Below are 20388 nucleotides of genomic sequence, written 5' to 3'. Positions count from 1 at the left end.
ATTGTTGTGTTGCTTCTATTGTATTCTTTTATGTCTAGACACCAGAACTGAGTTTGTTTTCAAATCGTTTGTTTACCGAAAGGAATTAGTCAAAATCTAATGAATATTATTGATTCTAGTATAATATTTTTCAGTTGTCATTTGCAATTTTACAGGTGGAACCATTGTGAATAAACATCATCTTAGTCTTAAAAACTATAAATGTTTTTTTAAGAAAGTTCCTTATAATTTAATATGTTGAATATATTACTATAATATAAAACTTAAATGTTAAAACAATTATTACCACTAGTAGATATATGTAAATACATTTTCATATACCAATAAAATATTTAAAAATGAAATATCTCCCTTTTCAGGAAACATGAAGCAATCCGGTATAATACTGTTCACGGTGCTCGTTGTTCAGGCGTATTCGGTGAGTATTATACTTTTCACAATAATTAAAATACTTCAAGTTATTTCCAGTTATTCGTGTATTGAAATTGACACGTAATTACGTATTAAAGCACGTATTTATGGTTACGAAATTCTTGTTAAATTGGATTTTAATACTTGAGCTTTTCCTCAATACATCGGATTGGGTTTTTCGTTAAATAAAATGTTGTATGCATTGTGTATTTATTTGTTTAATGTATGTCGTAACTTAATGTTCAGCTTTGATTGCTATTACCAGGTAGTGCCTCTTCGGAAATGAGATAAATCTACAATTAAATTTCAATAGCTACTGAGAATTTCAGTGTCAAAAAGCTGTGCTTGTTACAATTTTATGCTCATAAATATTATTTGTTAAACCAAATCAGTTGAGTCTGAGTACGCAGATGTGTTAATAATTCAATATAAAAAATATAGATCTAAATATATAATATTCTCTGACGTTTGTTCGCTACGTATCTGGTTTATACAGGTTATATGTGTATAATGTCTGTACAAAATATGTAAGTAATTATGCGTAATTTAGACATTCACTTATACTACGTCTCTACATATTTGTACGACGTCAAGAACGGACAAAGGTCAGTGGTTTAAAATAAATAATTATGCTATACAGTATATTTAATTATGCTATTTATATATAAAACGCACAACAGTTTTGAAAATACATTAAGTGAATAAATAACACGAATTCTCAGGTTAATTATATAACATTCTGAAGGACGCGAGTATAATAGTACTTTGATATGTAAATTCAAATTTTCTCGCACAATAATTAATGTAAGATTTCTTGAGGCTTGAAAATCCCTTAATTTATTACAACTTTGTCTCTTTACAATGTGTTATGTGTTCGAAAATTTTGTAGGTCGTGGAAAATTTAGTTTAATAAAAGGAAGATGGATGAAGGCGGTTTAATGAAGTACGGTAGTGAAATGAAACGATGTTTATAACACTTTATACAAGTACACTTTTGATTTCGTTAGTGTCATGGATGAGGTATTCTATGTCAATTATAAATAGTAAATTAACTGGATCACAATACGCAATTAATAACTTAATATCGGTAAAACGGAATCGGGACAAATATCATTATTTGTTGAACAAGCTTACTGTTTTTGTGGTATTGTCTATCGAAATTGAAGTTTAAGACATATCGACATTTGTAATCATCGGAGACAGAAATGATCACACTGAATGTTTTGATTCGTGTACATACGTTTTTCAGGCGCAAGCTAATTAAGTACCTACATTAGACTACATTCAACATAAAATAAATTAAATAATTTCCTCTTGAGCTTGAAAGCAGATGCGTAACAAAAACAATCGTATGCGTAAACAAAACATTGCCCTCATCATAATGTCCTCGTATGATAACGTACATGAAGTTTAACCTATATGCAGGGTTGTCTCCAAAAACGCCTGTTTATTTTGGCTAGTCTGCGTGCCCGAGTTCATATGTTGAATTGAACAATTTATCAATGTCGCATGGACCTCGGGCGCTTTGTGACTTGTGAAATATTATGCGGTCACCCATCCGGTAGCTGGCTTCGCGGACATTTTGGGATATTGTATAATCATCATCATTTTTAAAATTCTATGGTGTGGAAGAAGATGGTGAAATACTGGGTTTTAACGTGTTTTTTGAGTGAATTGTCCTTAATAGTATATCAATCGTAAGTTGTTTGTGTTTTTATACAAAAGTTACGATTGTTAAGACTTTTGTTGCTCACTGCTTCACAATTTAACTAAACAAAAAAATTGTAAGCTGTGTATGCAGTATAGACTACAACTGTACAGTTCGATTATACAGCTAAAGCTGCATTAAAATTGAAGGTATGCAGTCTGTATTAAACTCTTTGCAGGAACTATACAAATACTACTCTTTAACTAATTATCTTAATGTTAATAGAAACTAGTTTGTCATTTTGACGATGTGTAAAAATAAACAGCGATATTGAAACACTAACCAACCTTAGTGCTTCCTTTCAATTACGGTTTGAATTGGAAAAACCTGTGTAGAAAGGAGAATATTGCTTTTTTCATGTAGGCATAGAGCATAAAATATATGCTGGTAAACTTTTAGGAGCTGGACGAAGCCCAAAAATCCTCTATGACTAGATTCATAACAGAATACAATGCGGCTATGTAGCTTTAGTCATCCAGGGATGTACAAAACACAACATAATATATTTGAATGTTATAATATGATACAAAGGCACATGCATAACCTTCACACCTGTCCCACAATGGGGTAGGCAGAGATTATAGTACGCCAATATACCTACTTCATGTAATGAGATGTAAGTCAGCATCTTATATAAGAGGATCGAATCCTATCTATAGCTAGTATAAGTCTTTATGTAACTTTAGATAAATACTTAACTTTATCTGAGTATGGAAATACTAACTTTGTGCCAATTGGCCAAAATACTTTTTTTCTCAGCACTCATACAATCAATGTATAGAGTTTAGATAGCTGCAAGAGGATTGGTAAAAACAACATTATTGCCGGATTTAAAAAAAAATATATGAATTCTAGCCAGTAGAAAGTATTTTTTGAAAAAACCTCCAGAGAATCCAATTTAAATCTATACGTACAAACAAAAAGGTAGAAACAAGGCAGCCTGATTAGATGGTTGCCTTTTATACAGTAGTTTCAGTATTGTTTGTATTTGTATTTATTATTCTGAGCTAAAAATGTTGCTTTCTTAGTTTTATTTGTTAAAAAAATACCGTAACAATATTTCGTAAAAATATAAAAGAGAACTTAAGAATTCAATTTTATTTTAGGTAACGTTCGTGTATTATGTATACGTTCTTCGAAATTTTTGTAGCGAGTTTCAGAGTAGGATACGTACTTCTTTTCTTTCTTATTTTAATATATATTTTTTAAGCAAATATCCCTTCGGGCTTAAAAGGACGAGACTGCGTCACGTCTTCTGATAATTCTTATAGTACCTTCAGAAGCAATTGATATGTATATCAAGTTCATTTCTTTTTACCAAAAGATATATCGTTAGGCGTATTCATATTTCCGGACGTCGTCGTCGGGGATCGCGCGACGATCTCCGGCCACCGTAAGTGCGGGCCTGCGGACGGCGAGCAAGGGTAGCTCACCACCCGAACAGAATCAGACCCGTGCGTGCGGCGCGTCGCGTCCCGCACGCGCCTCAAAGTGCCATCAGACCACCATAAATGGGGCCCAGTAGGGCTGATGGCTGATCCGGAGCTGCGGACTACCTAGCGGGTTTACCGGGGCTCCGGTTCAAAAAGCAGGTGTAGGAACGGGGTGGTTTTTAGTCAGTAAGAGTCTGACACTCCCTCTCGCCTCGCCCAAGGCGAGAGAAGTCATTGGATGATTTTCCCCCTCAAAAAAGGCGTATTCATATTCTTCTATTTTTGTTGCATTCATTACTCTACAGAAGACAACTACAGAAGAATTAATGGAACGCCAACATTAATATTTGGAACCTCTGTTTCTGCTCGATCAGTCGCTGTGTGCACTATAATTATTCAGATCACGTTTGAGTGGGTGCGGTACAGCGCAGACCTTTACCGGTAGTGGTGCAAAAGGCCAAATTGATTGATTGAACACCGTCGTCATAGCATCCCGCATTTTGTCCTCATAGGACAGTGTACATACCGGCACACCAACCTATCCAAGTCTTCGGAAGACTGCAATAGATTTTGAACTTTGTCTCAAAATTATAAGGTTGAATCTCTATTCACTAAAATCTTACACTAGAGTAACTTGATGTGCGGTTGTCTGAACATAATATAAACAGAATAGAACGTACATACATACATGTTATGTATATCTTGTCGTACCTACAGACTCGGAATGGGTTTATACGTATTTTAATTACTTACCTACCACACTTCCTGCATTATAAGTCTACGTTCTAGTGAGTGGAGGCTTTGTAATGGAATTTTGTATTAATATGAAGCCTGTTTGACATCATAACATATTCAGATGGTAATAATTATCTCTAGTACTTCAAATGAGTAAGGAAATACTTATGTGCTCAGTAGCTACTACGTGTAATGTGAACTAAATTTTTTTCAACTCTAGTAATCGACTAGACTTTGAACTTAACAGATTTCGTTGTACTGTTTCAACTATCAAAGTTTTTTACTTATGTTATAAGCCGGTAAATAAGCAAAATGTAATCACCTGATGGTAAGCAATCGCCGCCGCCCATAGACACCCGAAACACCAGAGGCGTTACAAATACGTTGCCGGTCATTTTGGGGTTAAGGAAATGAGAGGTTGTTGGGGAATCGGGGATCGGGAAGATTGGGAAGATCCAGTAATCTAACTCACTCAACGACACAAGCGTTGTTTCACATCGGTTTTGTTTGAAGCCGTGGTATCACTCCGGTCGAGCTGGCCCATTCGTGCCGAAGCATGGTTTTACTATCACCTTTCCAAGTTACTTTTATTAATAGAACTTAGTAGCTTGTTTAGATCAAGTTGAAACATTTCCGCCCAAAGCGTTTTGACGCAACTTTCCTAAGTTTTTTTTTTATTTTCACTTTTATGATTGTAGATTGTCCGTTAACAATAAACATGGCCCGTTGATTTTAATAGCCCAATTAATTGAAACAAAATTGGAAAAACCCTGTGAGCCACGAAAAAGGATTTTTAAAAAATATCGTGTCAATTTTTAGTGATATTTTCAAATTAAAATAATTTTCTAAGTAGCGTATAATTAGCTGAAACTGACTGTAACTAAAGTAAAGAAGAGACTTTAAATTGATTAATAAAGTTAATTAATTTTGGTGGCATTTTAAATTAAGTTAGCTAAGTTCGTTTGTTTTCAAAGTATGCCCGTCTTGAAAGGAGTGAAGTAAACATTTGTACTTTTTGAAACGTTTGCGAGTTATTTAGAGGAATTTCTGAGCTTACGGGAATTTTAGGATTACTTGCTTCTAAGCTGCTTCGCTCTCGTCCCAGTGGGATAAAAAGTATTCTATTACCTAAGTCAGTTCATACCCTGTCTGTATACCAAATTTCATCGAAATTCGTTCAGTAGTTTCAGTGTGATTGACGGACAAACATCCAAACAAACAAACTTTTACATTTATAATATTATGTATAGTGTGATGTGTTTTTACTAAAATTAGTTATTTTCAAGAAAATCACATGCCTGAAATCTAATTTAGCTTAAGAAAGTACCAATTTTGGTTTCTTGAAACCGAGGTTACTTGTTGTGTCTGCGAAAACTCTCACCAATAAACCAGGTTGTATATGTCATATTCTGACAAGTTCCGCCCTCGAATAGGTAACTAGAAAAGTGACATACTCATTACAATAACAACAATAGGTATTCTTTGTTCTGTTTGACATAAACATGTACTTAAACAATAGCTTGTCCGTAACTCCCAATAGTCCTAATAAGCAAATCAATGAGAAACTAGTTACATTACAGATTTTCATTTAAGAGAGATATAGCCTTTTTTTAAGGGGGAAAATCATCTAATGACTTCTTCCGCCTTGGGCGAGGAGAGAAGGAGTGTCAGACTCTTACTGACTAAAAACCACCCCGTTCCTACTCCTGCTTTTCAAGCCGGAGACCCGGTAAACCCGCTAGGTAGTCCGCAGCTCCGGATCAGAGAGATATTGCCTACAATTTTTGTTTGACCTCGTAAGTGAAACCGCGATATGAAAGCTAATATATAAATTATTTTATCAATCGCATGTTAAAATTAATCGTACGATGATATAGTATGTGCAAATGTTTAGGAACTGACGAAACTATTAAAAGGGTATAGAGGATGTTACAAATTATATTTACGTCTAATAAAGTGCTTGTTTTTATGTATAGTTGCTTCAGAACATCCTGGAACAAATTGACGGTCACGCTAACTATACGTTCAAGGAAAGATTTGTATACCGCAATTTTGAACCTTCACCCACTAACTAGACCTAAAACGAACGAAGTAAGAGAACGAAAATAAAAGTAATTAATTAATTCAATAACATTTTTCTCTAGATATGACCGAGACTTTTAGTAAAAATGTAGACGTTAGAATAAAGTTGGACAAATAAGATTTAGACCATATTTATATTACAGTTACCTACTTTATTTAGGGCTTGTGGGGGGAGGGGCCATCTAATGACTTCTCCCGTCTTGGGCGAGGCGAGAGGGTCAGACTCTTACTGACTAAAAACCACCCTGTTCCTACTCCTGCTTTTCGAGCCGGTAATCCGCTAGGTGTCAACAAGTCAGTGTCAAATGGCAGAAAATAACCGCCAGTGACCTTTCAAGGTTTAGCCTAAACCACAAAAGAAAACCGTTACCTCCGTTATTTGGCTTCAATTTCTATTTAAAAATATACATCATAATAAATAAACATAACTGTTATAACTTAAGTTTCATCATTCAATGTAAATGAAGTTTCTCTGTTTAGCATGTCTAGTTAAAAAAATATACAAGCCCTCTTATATGAACATCCTACTAAATAAAAAAGTAGCAATAAGTTATTAGATTTAAGTAAGCTTTTCTTTTTGGTTAGTATTACTAAACAGTTATATAAAAATCTATATTTAATTATGACTTAAACTAAGGTTATTAGTATTCATAATCTCTTGTTATGTAACATACATCATATAAACTGAATAGATAATTTAATAAAACCACTCAAGGTCGTTTAATTCCATTGAGGTTTTATTACACATACGTTATGTACACATATTTCTCAGTAAATTGGTACCAGTTACTACCTTTATCTATATTAACCTTTACATTAAGTGGAATAATATTTTGTCCACTCAAAATCACTTAATATACAAATATTTTTTTATTTAATAAGTTAAATTAAATACACAAAAAATAACACATTGATAGTCGAAAAGAAAAATAGGTTTTGTCTTTAAATGTGTTTATTTATTTATACTACAGAATACAACGTTTCTAACCAAAATTGAAATGAGCTGTCGTCGGCGGTATTTCCGAACCGATACGACCTTCAAATCTTCAAGAAAAGAGCATACTCCTTTTTAAAAAAAGGCTGGCAACGCACTTGTGACTCCTCTGGTGTTGCGGGTGTCCATGGGCGGCGCTGATCGCTTACCATCAGGTGACTCGTTTGCTCGTTTGCCTCCTATTCCATAAAAAAAACAGATGTTCCTAAATTGGCACAGCAACCAAAAATGGGTCAATGAGTTGGCTAACGATTTGCATTAGTTCTCTTTTTTCATTGTACCTATTGGAGTGTGTACACAGGATTTATCTTAGTACAGGCAAATAACTTTGTACTAATTTACGATTAAATTTATTTATAATGACTAAAATTTTTGAATAAAAAATATGTTTATTTATTATTTATTGGTAAAGAAGTATATGAGTTTAAGTGAGTAGTAATGAGTTTCAGTTTAACAGTATTAGATCACTCGAGAGAATTTCTAAGAAAAGTTTATTGGAAAATTAGAATAAAACTTTATTACTCCATCAAATCCGCGTATCGAATAAACAGAATCATAAACCAATAAATCGAATACAGAAATTGATTTTATAAAATATAATTAATTTCCGTTCGGACTTCCTAAAATAGCTAAAGTAAACTTGTCTCCGCCGATGATCAACAAATCGTCAGCGGAGCACACTAATTGAATTATCCTATTACCAAGTAATTTGGACATCCAGCTTTGTTGTTCCTATAAGGGGTTTGACGAAATTGACTTCGAAAGCGAAATGATTCAATGATCAGATTTAAATAATTCATTTTGATGTTATTCAAAGGAATCAAAATGTAAGAAACATCTTGAATTGAATAACAAATTGAATTAGTGTAATCAAAGTTGTAATTGGTTAATTGGTTTTCATTGTGAAAGTAATATTTTTGAGGATTATTTTCCTCGTTGTTTGGACGTTGCTGTGTATCTTATTTTGTGTTTATTCAATTTTGTAATTAATATATTTTCTGCTCGACGTTTTCCGTAAACATAATTTCTATTACATTTTGAAGCATGTTTGTTTTGGATTGAAGGATTATTTGTAGGATTGAATGCTTTCGATTTTATGTTTGCGTTTCTATCTAAACGATAAATAGGAATTATTAATGAACCGAGTGAATATTTATATAGGTTCAAATCTTTGTGTTATAACTGATACCTCAAACGAACATATGTTCTACGATTGAGGTACAACACAGTGATTAATTCTCCATTAGTATGATACTCTGAGTAAATAGCCCGTTCATTTATTCTTCATTACAACTTGTGTTACAATTACGGAAAAACTTCTATAAAATGCTTTGATGCTCTAACAGAAGCACAGAACTCATTAAATCTTGAGTAACTATTTTTGCTCTTGTTATTACTGTTCTATAAAGAACGTAGTATTAATGAGAAACTGGAATATTAAAACCTGTAAAAGATGGTGCAAATTGCCTCATTATCGGTTTTATTAAAGATTTAATTCCATTGAGGTACGAAATGATTACGTATTTCGTACTTTACTCCGTACAAAACTCTAGATTTCGATATAAAATATGACTACATTTTTTTAAAGGGGTAAAATCATACAATGTCTTCTCCGGCCTTTGGCAAGGCGAGAGGGAGTGTCAGACTCTTACTAACTAAAAGCAACCCGTTACTACTCCTGCTTTTCGAGTCGGAGACCCGGTAAACCCTCTAGGTAGTCCGTAGCTCCGAATCAAGCATCAGCCTTACTGGGCCCAATCTGTGGTGGTCTCATGGCTCTTTGAGCCACGTACTACCTAGAGGTATATTACAAAAATAGAAGTCAGCTACCAACGTCAATGTTACCGTTTGTAGTAATTAAAATAAAAGAATGTGTATATAATTTACTCGCTGTGTCTAAGTGTGTCGTAATACAACGACCTAATAATTATACCGCGCAATTGCCGTAACAGCGAGCTACGGAAACATCCAGCCTCGAACAATGAGTGATACAATGGTGCATCCAAGTTATAAAAAATGTGTTATAGGTAACATAACAATAAGGTCGGTTATTATTAACTACTTGAAGGGTTCACAGAATGGTTTGAACTGTAGAGTTAGGTCAGTTAACTTTGCAAACTATTTTTAGAATGTTTGTGAAGTGAAAAGTATATATCTCTCAGTGGTAAAACAAAGAGTTGTGATAAGATTTCATAGTGGAAGATGCATTATTCTATTACATTAAATTCTGATTTAGGTACATGTAGAATGAGTCATCAGGACAATTTTAGATCTGAGAGCAGTAGGTCTCAATTCCAAAATACCGAGGTCCGAGGTCCGAGATCCGAAAGTCCAAAGTCCGCAAATCTGACGATGAATTTTATATTTCGACATAACAATGATACAGCTATCGTTGAAATAATTTCCCCAAACGACTAATACCAACGCTCCGACGGATATAATTGCACATCAGAAATACCGAATGGTAATCACAATCACGGTTCGTTTCATATCCTATTATGCAAGTTTTGTGTATAAATAATAATGACCGGCCTTGAACAGTTATCCGATATGTGGACATTATAAAGGAAAGAAGGGTTTGGTCAAATGTAGAAATGTGTAGTTGAATTACTGGTTGACTGTATACCTACCGTACACAATATTTTTCTTTATGATAAACGATACTTAAATTTTCACCTAAACAAAAAAAAAAAAGATACGATACACGAAATTTTATAAAAAGTATAATTTCTATATATACCTACTTAACTTTTTTTTTTAAAAACGTTGCCCCACGTTAGGATTTTCTCCTGTGTCGTGGGTGCATTTTCAAACATACAATTTCACATGCACATGACACCCAGACCCGAAACAACAATCTGTGGATCACACAAAGAGTTGTTCCGTGCGGGAATCGAACCCGCGACACGTGGCAGCCGGTTGCTCAGCCACCGCGCCAACCGTGCAGTCAGTCAAACTACTCGTATACTACCTTTAAATAGAATAACTAAGAAATTTACATTACATAATAAAGTCTACAATGAAGGTGCACGAGAGCGGTCACCGGTGACAGCTTGGGTGTCACAAAGTAAGTAAGGATACTAGATTTGAATTCTCGGGACGATTAAAGTAATGTTAGGATTTCAGAAATTATTTGTGTCACCGTTTCGTACTGAGCTCATTGTTTGGAATTTGACCTCTATTGCATAGGACTTAGAAGTTAGGAAACAGGGTATTTGTTTAAATATTTGCCTCTCTGTATATTCTATCAGGGAGTAAAAGGCATGATGTCGTGATAAAAATGGTACTAAAATAGCTGACTTAATGTGCTATAAATAATTACAAGTTGCACGCCACTTTGTGCATTAAATTAATAGACATTTATTGCTTTAGGTTAATATTCTATTACAACAGCGTCTATTGGTTTATTAGAACTCTGTAATTATTAAAGAACCTTTCTCACATATCGAAAAAAAATGCTACTAAGAATTAGGTACATTGAAAATCACAACACGTTTATTTTGGGACTTAAAATTTTGCAGTTGCGCTGCTGACTATTAAAATACCGATGCGCTCAATACCAAGGAATCAATAAGGAAAAAGATGATTTTGATTTCTTAAAATAAATACTTTATACCTACTTATTTAGCTCTGTCTGGTTTCCTTTTGGTTGGCTACCTATATTCTCAACCAGATTTTAAAGATTATAGGTACCTAAGTGACTGAGTCGTTAGTTACTTCAATATACAATGGCACGGCACCTAATTAGATTCACAGACGAATACATTTACTTGTCGTTTTTTGTTTCAATTTGTGGGAAAATTACTATTGTTTGCGTGTTTGTTGAAGTTTTTGTTGGAATACGTGATTAATAATTACATAATACTAGTATCTACTAACAAAGTTATTAAAGATTAGTAGCTGCTTATGTTTGGGAAAATATATTCCAGGTATTTTTTATGGTATAAGTCGGTAAACGAGCAGACGGATTACAAGTGCGTTGCCGGCCTTTTGGAAGGCTACCAAAGATATAGTAAACTTAGCTGTCCAAAAAACGGATGGAAATATGTTCGTTTGTCCTTGACAAAATTATGTATGTCGATAAATATCAGAAAAAATAAATAAATAATACACTAATTGCTTACATCTTACCGCCACACTCAGAGTCATTTAATGATTACTTAAACTATTCCTTAGTAACGATTTTGTTCTTAAAACAATTGCTAAGGACTGGGTTAAGTAATAGTTTAAGTAACCATTAAATTACGAGGGCGGGTCAATAAGTCCGTGACTTTTTAAATAAAATACAGGATTTCGGATATTTTTTAATTTTATTTTTAACCTACTCTCCTTAGAGATCCACACACTCTGTCCAAAGATTCTTCTATTTTTTTATCCCTTCCAAAAATATGATTTCTCGAAGTCATCAAAATGAGCATTAGTTTGTGAAATGATTTCATATTTGGACTCAATTTTCTTTCCACCAAGCCACTTCTTTAAGTTTGAGAACAGGAAATAGTCATTTGGGACTAAATCCGGAGAATAGGGTGGATGAGGTAGCAATTCGTAGCCCAATTCTTGAATTTTCGACAGTGAAACTGCACAAGTGTGCACCCTTGCATTGTCCTGTGAAAAAGAACTTTCTTCTTGGTCAAATGCGGTCGTGTTTTTTTTAAATTCACATTAAATTGACCCAATAAGTTGGCAAAATATTCACCATTTATTGTTTTACCCTTTTGAAGGTAGTCCAAATGGATAATGCCGCGTGCATCCCAAAAAACGGTCGCCATGACTTTATTGGCTGACAAACCCACCTTGGCCTTCTTTGGGGCCGATTCACCCCGAGAAACCCTCTGTTTTGGGTGGTGGTGTGTTGTAGTGGATCCATGTTTCGTCCACGGTTATGAAACGATGCAAAACCTCGTCCATATTACGGTTGAACAACGCCAAATACGCTTGCGAAGTTGTCACACGTTTGCGTTTGTAGTCGATTGTGAGCAATCGCGGCACCCATTTTGCAGAATGCTTTCTTATAGCCAAGTGATCATTTAAAATTGTAACCATTGAGCCATATGAGATGCCTATGGCTTCCACAATCTCTCTCACTTTCAATCTCCGATCGGCCAACACCATATTGTGGATTTTTTCAATGATTTCGGGTGTGAGACGTCAATTGGGCGTCCAGATCGTTCAACATCTTCCGTGCTCCTTAGGCCACAACGAAATACTGTGAACCACTTTTTTACCATTGGAATTGATGGTCCAGAGTCCCCGTAATATTTATCAAGCTTAGCCTTGGTTTGCGTAATGGTTTTTTTCTCAAAAAATAAAGCTTGATGAGCACACGAAAATCACTTCTTTCTATTTTCTTTAAATAACGCGGTAGTCTGCTCAATCAATGGCCCTCAAAGACAAACCTCAAGCCGCAGCTTCTTAAAATTTTGCCAGAAGTCAACTGATAGATACCTGTTGACAGGAGCAGTGTTGCCTTTTTAATTAAATAACAAGAAATAAAAAAAGTCACGGACTTATTGACCCGCCCTGGTACTCCGAGGGCCAGTTAGATTTCGACATATTTTCTGTGACATAGTTAAAGTTTCTTGTATAGGTTTTTAACGAAAAGAATAACCAGAATACTCTTTCCAGCATAATTTCTTTCACAAATACCGAAATTATACCCCTTTTCGCCCTATCTCACGAAATGGCTTCTCGATAACTAACGCTCTTACCCTTTTCATGGGCCAAGAGTCGTGGAGTGGCAAGAAATAAAACATAGATCCATATAATGCAGGCGTGAAGGTTCCGTACTAAATATCCCGATTATACTTATCCCAAGTTGAAGGGCACTTTGTATGCTATCTCAGTATACCGTAAAATATATGATACTTTGATAAAATTAGATATATTATTTTTCTCTTGCAATAAAATAAGATATGTTTTAAAGATAGGACCGCTACACATTTACTGTTAAAAGCAGTTAGGATCTGCTGCTTCAAGCTTCTGTCGCGTAAACTGCCTACTACAGACTTCTACATACGAGATACACGAACTGCTTAAGCATAGAATTTAATAGTGCTGATGAAATTTTGAAGCGCCTACTAGTAAATAGGTATATCTGGGTTTAATAGATAATGTTAATTTATATTGATGATGAGGACATACTACGTTTAAAATCATGTTAACTAAAGGCAGGCCATTTTTGGATTTAGAAACACAACGCAATATATTTCTACCCTTGTTATTTCTTGTGTGATTGACGTGTCATTTGTTTTTATTTTGCATTGTTCTAAATGCGGCAATAAATTGCACTTAAAAAAAGAACACCATATATTTCCGTCTCTTTAATTTTGGGTCTGACGTCATTGACGAGCCATTAGTTTCATTTTGCCTGTTCTAAAGGCGGCAATAATTTGTATTTAGAAAGAGCAAACGATATATTTCTGCTCTTGTTATTTTGGGTCTGACGTCATTGACGTGTCATTTGTTTTATTTTACACTATATAGCTGACTTGGTGAACAGTTCAATAAAGACGTATTTATTCCGTGTCAAAGCATGGTACTTATAGCAAAATCCTACCTATTGTGAAATATGTATACAATGTGATAGGGGTGGGACTTCTAATTTTATCGATAAAATTAGATGTAGTACTCAGCCTTAACGGGTTAGAAGTATCAACCCTATCACATTGTATAGTAAAACTTTTATAATACTTCAGTACTAGCAAATTAATGAGAAGATTTCAAGCAATACTTTTTTTTATTCAACAAAATATACCATATAGTATACGGCATTATAGTTCATTATCCTATATCAATAGTCGGTTTTCCCGGCATCGTCGTCAATACCACACATCTAAACCCATTGTGGTATAGCGACTTAAGCTCTCGACTGTTTTCTACATAAAACACGTACACGTACCTACATTTATTGGAATAGATCAATTTACCACAAACATTTCCATGGATACGAAGAAATGGATATAATTATGCACAAGTAAGTAGGTCTGGTGTTTATTTTAATGATACATCTATAGATTTTAATAGATACATTATAATAAGATCGTAGGAAAGTCTAAACTGCACATTGAACCTTTTTTTGAAAGATTACTTGGGACGTCATCTATAAACGATGTTGAAGCCAAAAATATATTTTGTGTGTGGGCTATAAAATCAACACGGATATTGCATGGATTTACTTAACATTTAGTACGAATATTACTCAAAGGCCGGATAAACATAAAAGTAGGTTACATTATCATGCTATCATCTACGAGGGGGCGCGGGAAAACTATCCAAAGTCACTATTTCACGCGGCTGAAGTCACAGCTAGTAATTGATATGTTAAATGAAAATTGATGGAAAGAGATAGATGTTTCACCACCAAGTAGTTAACTTTATGGTATTATGTCAAAGTCAAAGTCATAAGTATGACAGGTAGATTACACTTAATGATCCAATGGTTAATTAAACCAATGGTAATATAGTGTTACATTGTTTACTAACATCATTCTTAATGAATTTATGGGAGCTCAGGAGGTTTTGTTTTTTATCCAATGTTTATAAACAATCGGAGATAATCGTAAGAAATTAGGTAAATATTTACCTTTATTATGGCCAATTTATTTGTTAAGTATAGTGTGTCATCTAATTGGAAAGTAGTTTTCTTTTTATCTATTTTATCACAAAAACCACTGTGGGACAATGAAGTTCTGTATAAAAAACTTAACTTACTTCGTTTAGTTGTCCCAATCATAATTATTTACCAATCAATTCGCATTATCTTACAAAATATGTTAAAGCTAATTCTTATGACATTCTTAGACGAGTCAATGAATAAGTGGATAGACACATCATACACTATTGCGCAAGTCTTACAGACTTAAACAAAAGCCATTGTTTTAATACATTAGAACCCAGTACTTCTAATATAACCATTAGTAATCACTTTATAAATTGCTATTAAAAATTCTATGACATACAGTACAATACTATACTGTTTATATGATTACTGATTACCCATACACACGTGTTAATCCCATGACGTGATATGTATGGGTATTTCCAATGAATTATACATTAAATTGAATGTTGTTTTTCAATGGTTTATAATGGTTATGCTAGTGATGGCAAAAGATAATAACGGTTCAAGATGAGTAATTTTTAATAGGGATTTAATAGCAAGTGGGAATTTTGTGTTAGTTTTTTTAGCTTTGCAGTTTATTGACCGCTAGTTTCGATAGTCATGGCCAACGAGATTGTTGATTTTGAAGTCAAAACATATTAAGCATTAAATCCAGGCCATAGAGTTTCTTATTGCAAATTTCTCATCGAGATTTGGTAATAAGCTTAAAAAATAACTAAATAAAAACAATTGAGTAAATGTGGGTGAATATAAAATTCCACTTTTACTCAATAATTCAAAGTTAAACAGACGCGATGATGATATACTTACCATGTTTTGTCAGTAATAAATAATGATTTTCAACTCAACCTGGGCTGTACAAACCGCCCTAACTGTACAAACCGCAGCCTAAACGTTGGATGAGCTCGTTTTTGTGATAAAACCAATAAATTATTTAAGGGATCGCTTAAAACACAATTTATTGGCCATCCTCTATAAAATTTTCAATTTAGTACTCTCTTGAGTCAAATTTTGTTTAAATATCTGCCATAAATGTGTCTACTGAAGCTAATTGTAATTCATTATGTGAAAAGGATTCGTTTTATTACCGTTTGCAATTAAGTTTCAGTAATTATCTATAATACTACTCGTGCACCTCGTAATTGGTCACGATCCCTCTTAATTCCCAAATCTATTTTATGGGTTGGTTAATTAACATTCAATATTTTGTATGAAAGTGTGTATTTTGTGTGTTTAACTACTAACTAGATAGTTAGCGAGTTAGTTACAGTAAAACATTCTAGTCTTTTTTTGTAAGGGGAAAAAATCATCTAAAGACTTTTCCCGCCTTAGACGATGCGAGCGAGAGTGTCAGACTGACTAAAAATCACCCCATTCCTACTCTTGCTTTTCGAGTCTAAGTCCCGGTAGCCCGCAGCTGCTAAGAGCTTGATTTTCACTTGATTTTTACTATCTTCGACTGTTACTGGCATAGTGAAGTTGAGAAGCAAATCTGCATTGTAGTTTTATAGACAGGCTAACATCGTACGTTTGCTTTACCGGAACAAGACTATCCTATAGCACCGTAGTATACTAGCATTACTTATAGCTTTGGAGAAAACGTCCAGTCTATCAACTACAATGGTTGCCATGACGATGAAACGATGAGAAATAAGGACAATTATTATTAAACATCGCGTGCAAGCTTCGAATACTTAAATACTTCTATCGGTCTAGCTCACAAATTTAATTTTAAACTAATATTATCAGTCTATTTTTATTTTAAACGAATACTAATATATCTTCTTTACAATTGCAAGAAGATTACAATACCTGCACATGACAAGCAGATCTGAAACAAAAATAAAGATTAAAATAATCATTATTAAAACCGCAATATAATATGTTGTCAATCAGTAAAGTTGTCATTGTCAGTCGTGTGGTTAAATGATAATGCCACAAAATGAACAATCACTTACAATAAAATATAAATGTCAAGTTAAAATGAACTTTAATAGAAATAACATTTGATTTAAATTATTGTACAGAGTAAAATAAATTACCTTGTAATCAGTTAATACGCCATAAAATAGTAGTTACTCAGTAAAATTATGAGCAATTTCGTTTTAAGTTTATTGTTATGAATTTGTATTAATTTTAATGTTTCTGTCTTTGCAGGCTCCACAGTTTATTACCTTCAGTGAGGGTAAATTGGGGGTCAATTTCGGTGGATACCATGCCGGAGTCGGTCTTGGAGGGTTGGGTAAGTCCTCTTATATATTTATTTAATGTTATTAGCCTCTTCATTCAAGGAAAATTAAATGTAATATCTGCTATTGGAAAACAGAATGACCATATTTATAAAATATTCGTTAAAAGATCATCGTCAGTATTCTGTTTTTATAATCAAACAAAAAGTATAAAATACTCACATTCTAAACAAATAATTCCCTGAAAAGATTAACATGTCATTCAAGTGATCGTATAATTATTAAATGAATAATGACAATGACCGTTTTACTATAAGTAATCGCGTAAAATTAAAAAGTAAACTCGTAGGTACCAGGCATTGTTACTTTGTTTTTGTCAAAGCTTATTACGTAAAAAGTATCCAAAATAACTGTTTATTTATAGACACTTTAGATTACTTTATCTTAATTTTCCTAACCTTTTGCAATATAACTAAGTGAGCACTTAGAGTAGGTTATGTATGTCTTCCCTTTATTCATTTTATTTACATGAAAAGTAATGCGTAGTAGGCACAACTTATTATGTCTTTAAAAGTTTGTTAGCTGTTTCTTTGTTCTATTTTTTCCATAATTTTTATTCAGCTAATAGCAATATATTTAAACCGTTTATGGTCTTATACAACGCTGCGTCTGTTTAGTTCAATGTTTGCAAATATAGTGTATGTATATAGAGTTTTCGAGTATGTACACATTATTATTGGGATTTTTCTAGAAGCATTAAGCGCACTCAGATTATTTAACCCAGTCCTTATTAGCAATAGTTTTTGGAATAAAATCGTTACTAAGGAATGATTTGAGTAATCATTAAGGGTCTCTTAGTGCGGCAGTATAAGTTCTAATAATGAGCAAGTTTAATGAATGAATAATAAGTTTAACCTATAATTTCAGAAATTTCAGTTGTCTGACGCTCCTAAATTATATTATTCGTACTGAAGTGTTTCTTATTTTTAGACCGAGCCCACATCGAAATGTTTTTTTATCGGATCAAAAGGAGATAGGTATCTTTTATTTCTTCATTTGTCAGTTTCCTATCTTATCCTAAATCCGAAGATCAAAACGGACTGAAGAATCTGTATCATTAATAATATTCTATTTTTGTTTACAAATATAAATTGCTGACATCAATTTTGTTCTTAGGAGAATGTTTAACGAGGCTCTTATCTATATAAGATTATTTATTCTCTAGATTTTTTATGTTACATTTTTTTCATACATTTATTTCACTGCTGGGGGTAGGGCATAAATTTGTTTTCACAGTTCAACTGCTTTTCATCTGTTGTTAGGATTAATGTAAATATAGGGGAAACTGTAATTGAGTAAAAAGATATACCTATTAATTAACTTCTTTCTATTCTAGCTGGAAAAGGGAACACAGCTGGTGGACTGTATGCTGAAGCTGGAACTCCTTTCGGACCAGCAGCTAAGGCTGGACTAGGTGGAGCCGTTGATGGCAGCAGTGGCACAGCTGGTAAGATAACTTACTTTCATAAGAGCAAAAGCAAAAATTAGTCTGATCACGTATCTCTATTTTAAATGTGAATTAATTTAGATAGGGACCAAAAAGGTCTTTAAAATATAAATGCGTTTGTACTATGTGAAGGCAATGAGTGAATAAACTTTCGACTTTATCATAATCATAAATGCATCATAAATAATGATAAAACGGTAAAATATACACGTATGCAAAAAGATAATGAAAATGGCTAGATGAATGAAAATCTTAAAGCTTTTTGTACTATATGAGCATTATAATAGCACATTATGATTAATAGTACGTCTGGAGATATTCCAGAATTGATTACATATGACATCGTTTTATCTTGCTCGACTCGACTTAGCGCAATGATTGCAGTAACTATTAATTACGTTTTAACACCTAGACCTTTGAACTCAGATTGTAATCAGATGCCGTTTGAAAAATGAGGAGACAAAACACATAGACTTGATTGCATATGTCACGTTTGCTTAACTAACAAATGAAATGAAATGAATATTCATTTATATGAATAAATGAATCCATCCAGCCGTTAATTAATTAACGAATAATTTTGTTCAGTATTTACTATTAATGCTGGATAATGTTTTCTGATCTGTGCTAATTTTCATTTGAAATAGAAATGATTTGGGAATTGTAATACGTTGCATTTATTATGAATACGGATTAGTGAGCGTTAACTGTCAGTGAATATTAGACCAATAATTTGGTTTAATTAGTCAAATGAAAGAAAAGTTGCTAATTTTGAGCCCTGTTTAGGTTGATTTGCGTCATAGAAAACTTTATTTGTTATACAGGTGGATTATACGCCGGTGCTACAGCTGGAGGAAATGTGAATGCCGCTGCTGGTCTTGGAGGCGCAGTATCTGGTGGAAAAGCAGTCGGTGGAGGATATTCAACAGCTCACTCAGGAGGCCATTCAGCAACATCGGTCCTGGTAGGTGACAGAGCAGAGAAAGCACGAAGAAAAGAAGAGAGACGTAGAATTAAAGAAATGAAAAAGTTACTCAAAGAACAGCATAGACATTAACTGGTGGCGGAACATTTTATGTATAACTTATTTTTTCATAAACGTTCTATAAGAGAGACTTAAATGTTATGATTAAGCTATTAAATATTATTTCTATTTCAGTATTTACCTATGGCCATACAAACTTTAACAAATGAGATAGGTAAGTTAGGAAAAAAGTCTTATCGAGCGTTTATGGATATTATGAAACTAAAGTAAAAGATAACGATTTTTTTAGAAATATAGATACTAATTTTATTAACTTTTATAAGACTATACCCATGATATTATTAATAATACTCATTGAATATGGAAATAAATATCTAACAACAAATGTGTTATCATTTAAAACAAACTGCAGCCATAATAGGAAAATGGCAAAATAAGGGATTTTTATCACAAAGCCATATAACCTCCAGCCAAAACTGACGTAAGTGAGACTAACGGGTGGTTACTTACTGGAATAAGGTAAAAGTACCAAGTTTGTTCTGTGCATGCACTCACAATGCACGTTCAGTTTGTCATTTTTGGGGACTCCATTTTACGCTTTTCCTTTTACGCAGCAAAATATCTTGCATGAGGCACTGTGTAGTGAAGTTCACAATTATAACTGGGTATTTACACTAGATAGATTTCAGTCATTTAAATAGCATGATTGGACAATATTTTATC

The 20388-nt window shown here is 33.5% G+C and overlaps 1 protein-coding gene across 4 annotated transcripts in view; it reads left to right on the top strand.

Moving 5' to 3' along the window:
* The window catches only part of LOC118276113 (glycine, alanine and asparagine-rich protein), a 103728-nt gene that overhangs the window by 16147 nt on the left and 67193 nt on the right, over positions 1 to 20388 (top strand). For 2 of the 4 annotated variants that reach the window (XM_035594284.2, XM_050707241.1), the window contains exons 2-5: positions 360 to 418; positions 17142 to 17226; positions 18570 to 18680; positions 19505 to 19644. In XM_035594284.2, the coding sequence (XP_035450177.2) occupies positions 365 to 418; positions 17142 to 17226; positions 18570 to 18680; positions 19505 to 19644 (390 nt within the window). In that variant the 5' untranslated portion in view covers positions 360 to 364. The remainder of the gene's footprint in view (positions 1 to 359; positions 419 to 17141; positions 17227 to 18569; positions 18681 to 19504; positions 19645 to 20388) is intronic. The other 2 variants (XM_050707240.1, XM_050707239.1) reach the window with 1 other exon arrangement.

This window comes from Spodoptera frugiperda, chromosome 31 (assembly GCF_023101765.2).
Source record: "Spodoptera frugiperda isolate SF20-4 chromosome 31, AGI-APGP_CSIRO_Sfru_2.0, whole genome shotgun sequence".
NCBI classification, from domain to species: Eukaryota; Metazoa; Arthropoda; class Insecta; order Lepidoptera; family Noctuidae; genus Spodoptera; species Spodoptera frugiperda.
The sequence above is the reverse complement of the archived record's forward strand: the minus strand, read 5'-3'. Positions and strand labels throughout refer to the sequence as shown.